We start from the raw sequence: 9,914 nt of genomic DNA on the forward strand, positions 1-9,914 counted from the left end.
TCCAGAGGAATCGACTTGATCTTTCCTTAGACGATTCTTGTTAAGACTTCTATTCTGCTTTAGAGCATTTGAGGAACTCATTGAACTGACCTTCCTGGTAACATACACAGGGTAAGTATGAAAACCAACTGGTTTAGACATACGAATGTCAGTTACACCTTTGAGAATTAAGTCTAAGGTGTGTTGAAGTTGAACCAATGAGGTTTTATTCAACCTAGAGTTTCTCTTTTTTTTAGCAGAGCCTTTTGCATCGCAAAAGAGGCATACTTTCTGGTCACAAAAGTGATTAGACAAAGTAGTCTTCACAACCTCGTTAGGAGATTTCTTCCTTCCATGTGATGTGGAACGTCCTTGATCAATGGGAAATTCAGACACATTCTTTGTAACAAGAAGGGATTCCAATTTTACTTCTAGAGCTGGAACGTTTTCAGGCGTAGCAGAAGTACTTGGTATATTAGACTGCTTAGAGCATCCTTGAATAGAGAGTTTACTCAAGCGATGTTCAATTTCCAAAGCATCCTTTTTGAGGCTAGCCTCAAGAGTCATACGTGAAGAATGATCTTCAGTATTTTCTTTGAAATTACAATCTCTGATTACACCAAGAAGAACATCAACATGATGTTTTAACCGATTAAATATGTCAGCTTGGATTCTAGCAAGATTTAGAATCAAGACACTCTCTTCAGCTGTTTCCCGTTCATTTAGAGGGATAGACTCTTTTGAAGGGTAATCAGAAATACTCATGTCGGAGCCTGTCTGTCTTGTTGGAACACATGGTTCGTCTATATTTGAGATTGAAGAATTTTTCTTTTGAATAGAATTAGACAAGACAAAGCCTTTATTTCTGGTGACGCGTTTATCAGAGATACTATCGTCCATCCTCAGATCGCTACAGACACAGACTTGTAAGGTCTTGAACGTGTTTGCCTGCTCTGATACCAATTGTAAAAGCGGGGGTACAACAACCACACCCAACAATTCGATTAGCAATATGTATGGAAAAACTCCAATATACTTTCTAGAGAATCACTAGACAGTCAGACTCAATCTAGATAAAAGTATATCAAAGAGTTTATATCTCAATCTCTCGATTTGATCTTTACTCAAGCAAATAGAAGTCTGCGAGTCTTTATCAAAGAGAGATTACTTGGATGATACCAAAGACCAATATCCAAGTGTCAATCAATTTAAATCAACAACCAAAAGGTCGGATATTCTAATTGATTGAACAACTCACAACCTATGATATTTCAATTATATAAACAAATATAATGCGGAATAGAAATAACACAGACACCAGAATTTTGTTAACGAGGAAACCGCAAATGCAGAAAAACCTCGGGACCTAGTCCAGATTCAAGATACATTGTATTAAGCCGCTACAGACACTAGCTTACTCCAAACTAACTTTGGTCTGGACTGTAGTTGAACCCCAATCAATCTCACACTGATCCAAGGTACAGTTATGCTCCTACGCCTCTGATCCCAGCAGGATGTTGCGTACTTGATTCCCTTAGCTGATCTCACCCACAACTAAGAGTTGCTACGACCCAAAGTCGAAGACTTTAATAAACAAATTTGTATCACACAGAAAGGTCTACGGTAATAGATAAATCCGTCTCCCATGAATATACTATGAGTTTTGTTCCATCTTTTGATAAATCAAGGTGAACAAGAACCAATTGATAAGCCGGACTTATATTCCCGAAGAACAACCTAGTATTATCAATCACCTCACAATAGTCTTAATCGACGCAGCGAAAAAAGATATTGTGGAATCACAAACGATGTGACGAAGTATTTTTGATTACTTTTCTATCTTGCCTATCGGAGATATAAATCTCGAGCCAATTATCACAATTGTACTCGTAACAATAGAAACAACAAGATCAGATCACACAACTACAAGAAAAGTAGTATCGGTCTGGCTTCACAATCCCAATGAAGTCTTTAAGTCGTTAACCTGGTTTTAGAAGAAGAAACCAAAGGTTAAAGGAGAATCGACTCTAGCTATGCAACTAATATCACACGTAAGGTGTGGGGATTAGGTTTCCCAGTTTCTAGAGTTCTCCCTTATATAGTCTTTCAAATCAGGATTTGCAATCAATGTTAGCTTGGTAACAAAGCATTCAATATTCACCGTTAGATGAAAACCTGATTAGATTCAAGCTAATATTTCTCAACCGTTGGATCAAAAACTTAGCTTGTTACACACAAATGAAATGTCCAATTTTGGGTTTAAGAACCGTTCCCAAACATTAACATTTGTTGGTTCAACAATAGTTAACCAAATGGTTAGCCATATGATTACTTTCATATCCACCATATTCTTTTTCACCATAACTAGTCCAAATGACTCAAATGAACTAGTTAGAGAGTTGTTCAATTGCTTAGATCTTATGTAACTACACAAGACACAATCAAAGCAAAAACGGTTTGATTCACTCGAATCGGTTCATGAACTTTATGCCACGGTTTGCAAAAGCATTCCTTAGTTTATATAAACATGAGTTCAAGAACAACCGGTTTTAGATATAACCTGCTCAAGTTCGCGGACTTAAGCTCACGGAAGGAATTCACAAACTCCAGCAGAAATTCTCGGGTCTAGAACTTCCGCCAGTTCACGGACTTGGCTCACGCCACATTTCGTTTCTCTTGATCAACAAAGTTCACAAACTTTGGTTCAAGGAATAAGGACTTATACATATATGTGACTCCACAACAATGCTTATATCCCACCAATGGTTATGTAATCTAAACTCTCATTTCAATCATTGAAACATTCTCAGAGGACGTTATATAACCGTTATTTACAGGCCATTTTTCGTCAGAGCAATTTCCAAAGTGATTGAAACATAACATGACTTTCGTCACTAGGTAAAGATGAATTTGGCTAAAGCGAAAGCTTACCAACATATATTTCGAGAAATAGATAAGCGAGATAAACTCGGTTCGAAATAGCAAATGTGTATAATGAAAGTCTATACATCAACACGACTTTTGTCTCAAGAGTAGGAGATAGAGTAGATAGACTTTTGAGTGACAAATAAGTTCAAGTCTCCACATACCTTATAGTCGATGAAGATCCACCAGTTCCTTGAGTAGTCCTTCGTCTTGTATGATGATTGGCATGGAGTCTTGAGCTCAGCTACACTTTCTATCCTAGTCCGAGATCTTTAGCTATGTAGGCTAGAAATCAAGACTTATAGTTTTGATCACTAACATTGACAAACATGCTTGAGATAGCAACACATGCGAGTTCGACCGAGCAATGCTCTAACAGAGTCTAGTCCAGTTGACCCAGTCAACTGTCTGTTTGGTCCTTTTTTAAAATATAAATTATAGTTTGGTCCTAGAAATTATAGTTTGGTCCTAGGGTGATGTCATGGATGATGTAATTGTCATCTTGTAGTGGCAGAAATACCCTTTTGGGACCATTACATCATCCATGACGTCACCCTAGGATATATATAGTCAATTATCAAGAGAGAGGATATTATTTTCAGATTCTCTTTCTCTTACCTCCATATTTTCAGATATACTCTCTCTCCTCAGTTTTTTCTTTTCTCTACAACAAATTTTCTCTGCTACTGTAAATAAGATGAAGAAGAAATAAAATGTTGTTGTTGATTAAATGATGAAGACGACGTTTTGATGTTGATGTTGTTGCGATTAGAGATGATGATGAAGACGATGAATCACATGAAGAAGATGATGAACGACGAAGCTTGATGTTGGTGATGATAATGAAGATGATGAAGATGAAGACGAACTCATCTTCTGCTACTGTTGTTGTTGTCAAAGATAGATCTGATGCTGTTGAAGATTTAATTAGGTTTTTGTTTTCTTGATGTTGCTGCGATTGGAGATGGTGATGAAGATGAAGACGAACTCAAAGATAGATCTGCTGTTGTTGAAGATTTAATTAGGTTTTTGTTTTCTTGATGTTGCTGCGATTGGAGATGATGATGAAGATGAATACGTACTCATCTTCATCTTGCTGTTGATGATTGATGTTGTTGTTGTTGCTACTGCTGTTGAAGACGACGAAGAAGATGAAGATGATGATGACGTTTTTATATGAAGTTCATTTCTGGAATGAACTCTTTTTTTTTTAGGTTTTAATATGGAGTTCATTTCTGGAATGAACTCTGTTTTTTTAGGGTTTTATATGGAGTTCATTTCTGGAATGAACTCTGTTTTTTTTAGGTTTTTATATGGAGTTCATTTCTGGAATGAACTCTGTTTTTTTAGGTTTTTATATGGAGTTCATTTTCTGGAATGAACTCTGTTTTTTTTTTTAGGTTTTTATATGATGTTCATTTCTGGAATGAACTCTGTTTTTTTAGGTTTTAATATGGAGTTCATTTCTGGAATGAACTCTGGTTTATGCTGGTGATTTCTGAAAAAATAAGTAGAAATTAACAAGAGTTCATTTTTGACGAATGAACTGCTAGAAGAAAATAAGTAAAAATTAACACAGAAGGGTATTTTTGTCTGTTTTATATTTTAAATAATTATGGACCAAACAGTAAAGGCGTTTTCCCAAAGGATTAAACAGACATGGGACCACTTAAAAAAGGACCAAACAATATTTTTCCCAACGGTAGGAAATACCATATGGTCCTAGGAATAATATATTAGGATGAGTCTAGTCCAGTTAGCAAATTTTCTAGTTAAAATTTTTTAGGGGAGGTAATGCAAATTAGCGATCTTTATAGGGGAGAAAACACAAAATACCCCATTTTAAATATTTAGCATTGCTACGACTCTCTTAAACACTTATATGACTTCACTGATCAGTAAAACACTTACGGAATCAACTCACCCACGTGAAGAACATCCAATATTGGTGAAGGAGGACAAAGTGTGTACGCTGAAGTATGGAATCAACTCATCCACGTGCATGCTTCAATCGAGAAATATGCTAAGAGAAAGAAACAACGACACGTGTAAAAGCAAGATGAAGATGGACAATAAGGATTAACAGGAGCGTTGGGAGCATTTAATGTTGTGTCAGAGTAATCAGCCATGAGAAGACCAAGTAGCTAGATAATTTGGCTAAGCAGTATAATCGGGACCGAACTCGATATCAGCGTGGAAAGTGTTACTCGATAAATGTGAAGCCCGAGGTCATATCTTGTCTATAAATAGAGGTTAATTGTGTATGTTTTAGACATGCTAAAAGAATAACTAAATATCTTGTGTAAAAGAATGACAATAAGCATATAAGAAGATAAAAAAACCATGTGGACAATTTTTTACCTTCACCAAAGGAAACATATCATTTCGAGTAACCAAATAAACATTATTACTACAAATCCGTAGATATAATTTTTATTAACGATCGAACCACGTAAAATCCTTGTATATTCATTCTTATTTACTTTATTTTATTCATATCCGCATACCGCATGTATTTTAACTTATACTCATTTTATCTTAAATTTCATATCGAATAGTTAGATTCACATCTCATGAGATGTGGGAATTTATGCAATTACACTATGATTTTAAAACTACAACTTATCATTTCTCGCAAGGGGAAAAACGGAAGAAAAACACGAGGGTATGCAGCAGCTTTGTTTAAAAACTATTAACACCCTAAAGCCTAAACTAGCAGTTTGAGCCTCACTGATCCGATCCAGTGTCACACAGTCAGATAGCCAGCCCGATTCGTAAGCAAATGTGCCGAGGATCCACAAGGCCCCAACTACATCAGCCCAGATTGTTATAAATTCCGAATGACTCACAATCTCAGTCGGTCAAGACTCGAGTACCTCTACCAGAAATTGCTTGTGTTTCTAAAAGTTAAACGCACGTGTTAATCCTAGATATGACAGATACCTATAACTGGTATTAATCAGAGATACACCCAAAAATTCATGTTTAGTTATAAATTCCACATAAGGAAAGAAATAAAAGAGACTTAGGTTCAGAAAGTGAACCTCTGCTATATATAAACTCGTCGAACTCGTAGATTTCACTTGCCGGATATCTCGAAGACATATATACATGATCAGAGAAGCTTAACACCAACGCTTTCCGAGAAGTTTAGAACTCTGTTTCTCCCTTTCTCACTCATCACGTGACTTTTATGTTGAGTTCTTTCTCACTCATCACGTGTCTTTCATCTGTGTACTTCTCTCTCTATCAAGCATTCAAGCTATAGATCGGATCTCTCTTTCTCTTCCTTTCCTTTTTCCTTCTTCTTCTTCATCATCATCTCTCTCTTTCATTCTTTGGCCCTAGAAATCACCTCCTTTTATTAGTCTCTCTCTTTCTCTGCAATTTCATACTTCTATTTTCTTCCTCCCTTGAGATTTTGCAGAGAAGATATGAATTCGGGGACTCAAGATTCGAGCAATCCCCAGACAACTACAGCAGAAGATGAGACTTCTAAACGAAACACTGATTGTGTTTATTTTCTTGCATCTCCTTTGACTTGCAAAAAGGTAACTCCTTTTTTTTTTCTTCTTTTTTTGTTTATCACTCTGTTTATAATTAGGTTTTTTCTTTACTTGTTTCGGGTGTTTATTTAAATTTCCAATCTTGTTTTTGACAAAGTTGGGTTCTTTTTGGGGTTTAGGGTTCAAATATTATGGTAACCTAATAGAGTAATAGGAAAAATTTAGGGTTTTCTTCTTTGAGCTGTTCGTGAAAGTTGTAACCCATTACAATTGATAAAGGGTTTCGCTTTTCAAATGATTAGAGTTGAAATTGGATCAATTTAATTTGTTATACCGGTTTTAGAAATAGTTAGATCTTAGTGATTAGGGATAAAAATATCCCTCTTTGATGGTTTTAGTTTAATCAATTTAAGTTGTTTTGTCCTTTTGCTTGCAAATTGACTGATGAATAATATAGATAAGGATGGAATTCTGTCAATTTGAAAGCTGAAATGGCATGATAACGTATGGTGGAGTAGTATTCTGAATTACTACTTTTGTTGGAACAACAAGATTTAGACTTTACTTGTAAAAGTACCTTCACTTTAGGAACCAAAATTTTGATTTCTGCCCTAACATAACTAGAATTAGTTGTGAACTAATGTACACATGATGAAATTATTACTTATTACAATATAAGTCTCACTGATCTTATTTTTTTATCTTCTTACAGGGAAGTGAATGTGAATTTCGCCACAGCGAAGAAGCTAGAATGAACCCTCGAGATTGTTGGTACTGGATGAATAGCAATTGCTTGAATCCCAAGTGTCCTTTCCGACATCCAGTGAGTTTCTTTTATTATCTTGAATTTAAGGCTCAGTTAGATGAGTGATTATTTCGCTTTCTCAATTATATCTAACTAATATGGTAGTAGAGAAATCGGATTCAGGGTTTTGTTATCATATTTATTGCTGCTATTGTTGTTTTTGGACAAGAGTTCTAATTTATTCCTTCTGTTACTGTAATTTATTACCTCTTATGTTTGTCGTATTATGTATTTTTCTCCTAATACGTTTTGTTGCATTTTCAGCCACTCGATGGCCTGCTTGGAACTGCGACGACAACTTCGACGAGATCATCTATGCCTCCTTCATTGGCTGCAGCGCCAATGCAGATTCCCACAGCCTACAATCCTGTTACTAATGCGGGGAAACAAATGAACCCCCACACACAAGCGACCCCCTGTTATTACTTCCAAAAGGGACATTGCTTAAAGGGTGACAGATGTGCATTCTTGCATGAAGTGTTTGTTGATAATTCCACCCTTCAGCCGCCTGCAACAAAGGTCACTAACTCTGTTTCTGAGCCTCAGATTCCTAAAAGAGTTGGTGCAGGTCTTCAAAGGTGTAGTACGCAACAACAGAAGACCCAGCAAGGAAACTTTGGAAAGCCAGTGGAATTAAAACTTGTAGCGAAACCATCAGAAAACAATGATTTTGCACAAATAAAGTACGGAACAGATGTTAAGAGGTCTGTGCCACAGGTAGTGAACTCGTTCCGCGAAGAGCTTCCGAGGTACAAACCACCGAATAGTCGTACAGTTACCAGTGCAGACCCAGTTAGCAGGACTCATCGTTCTCGACAAGCTTATCCAATGGATTATCCGACCTTCCAGAATGGCAAGGAACCTGATGAGTTCTTGTCAGAATCGTCTCCTGGTTTTGATGTACTTGTAGATGACGAGCTGAGAGATTCTGACTACTACCGCAATGAGGATGATTTTGGGAGAATGGCGAGCCATGATGGAAGACGTGTAAGCTCTGTGAACGAACTTGATCACAGACGATCCTCTGATTACAGTTCTGTGAGTAAATTTGACCAAGAAACATACAACGGTTCTCGCGGGTTTGATTCATATGGACGGGTGCAGGATCAGTTTCTTCAGGAAAAGCGACGACCTTCATCAGAGAGAGTTACTGAGAGGCCAGTTTTGCTTGAAAGGAGGGGGTCTTCAAGAGCTCGGAGCCCGAATCAGATTGATAGATCGGATTTGCGTTATCATCTGGCAAAACAGAGGAAGGTTGATGGGTCGAGGTCGGCTGTTAGTCCTGATCGCCGTGGTGAGTTTTACAAGAGAGATGACCGTGAGCGTGATCGTGACCTTAGTTTTGGGGATGAGAGGTCTCGTGATCATTCTCGTCGGAACCCACGTGAGAGCTCCGTAATAAGCAATCGATTGCAAGGTAGAATACAAATCCCTGGTAGATCTCCACCAGACAATCGCTATAATGATTCTCATCAAGAGAGGGAGATGGACAGCGAAAGACATGGGGGTAGATTGTCACCACCTAGTCGGTTGCTAACCTCGTCCATCCCAGGTAGGCTTCAAGACAGAATAAAGCAAAGAACGCTCAACAGTTTCACTGCAGATGATAGAAGTTTCAGGACTCCACCAGTCAGAAGGGACGAGGCAGATAACGGCACTTTAAATTTTGCTGGTCCAAAAAGGCTAGCAGAGCTAAAAGGACCAAAGGTTTCTGATGAGAATCATTGGAAAAACAAAGAGACCAGAAAGCTTGTGAGTTATCATGAAGCAGATGGGGCGCTTTCTTTTGATGGTCCAAAGCCTTTGGATGTGATTCTTAAAAGGAAACGAGAAGAAGGAAATTCGGGTTCCGGAGATGACCCTGTTTCTGCCAACGAAGAGGAAAGTCGGACTAGGAGGGGTATGCCATCTAGAGAAGAAGATGTTGATGAAGAAGAAGAAGGTCTGATCTCTGCAGAAGGTGATGATGCTGCAGCTCATGAAGCCCACTCCTCTGAACCAAAAGGAGTTGAGCTACAAGATGTGGAACACGAGATGGTTAATGACAAATTGGACGACCAAGAATTTGAATCTTATGATCAGAGAGATGCGGAATCTGATTACGAACCAGTTGATGGTGGTGTGGATTTCAAGACAGAAGAAGATGATATTAATGCTGAAGCAGAAGCAGAAGAGGATTTCTCTGATGATGATGGGGATGATTTTGCAAAGAGAATTGGTGTAATGTTTTCTTGAGGAGAGAGATTTAGATCATATTGACTGCTTCCTTACTACTGTATGATGATTTGGGTACCAATGGTCTCACTTGTAGGGGCTGCTGCTTCAATCTCAAGATTAGTACAAGACAGCTCTAAAGAGCAATGTATTAGATATATTTGGTTTTCTAAGTATTAGTAAGGAAACCTTTTTCTTTTCTTTTCGTTTTCTGCTTCTTTGTTATGTATCAGTAGTGAAAGAAGAAGTCCTTTTCACTGTATTTAGACATTGAGTGATAATCTCTTTCTGGGCAATGCTCATAAATATTTAAGCAGTTCAATACTGAAAATTTTGTTTATTTATGCCATAGGGCATTTCCTTCCAGTGGTTGCTCAATTCAATTGTTTTTTCCTATAATTAGCTTGTCTACTACAGTTTTTGCAATAAAAGCAAATCACATAAGTGGTGCAACCCAAAAAAAAAAAAAAAAAAAAAAAAAAAAA

General features: G+C 37.4%; 1 protein-coding gene across 1 annotated transcript; it reads left to right on the plus strand.

Annotated features, from left to right (window-relative positions):
* Nucleotides 1–5,942: 5,942 nt before the first annotated feature.
* Nucleotides 5,943–9,780, plus strand: LOC113298284 (zinc finger CCCH domain-containing protein 32-like). The gene is made up of 3 exons (XM_026546985.1): nucleotides 5,943–6,455; nucleotides 7,123–7,233; nucleotides 7,480–9,780. The coding sequence occupies exons 1-3, from the start codon at nucleotides 6,339–6,341 to the stop codon at nucleotides 9,448–9,450; spliced, it is 2,199 nt and encodes a 732-aa protein (XP_026402770.1). The 5' UTR covers nucleotides 5,943–6,338; the 3' UTR covers nucleotides 9,451–9,780.
* The last annotated feature ends 134 nt before the right edge of the window (nucleotides 9,781–9,914 follow it).

This window comes from Papaver somniferum, chromosome 7, assembly GCF_003573695.1.
Source record: "Papaver somniferum cultivar HN1 chromosome 7, ASM357369v1, whole genome shotgun sequence".
In the NCBI taxonomy this organism is placed as follows: domain Eukaryota; kingdom Viridiplantae; phylum Streptophyta; class Magnoliopsida; order Ranunculales; family Papaveraceae; genus Papaver; species Papaver somniferum.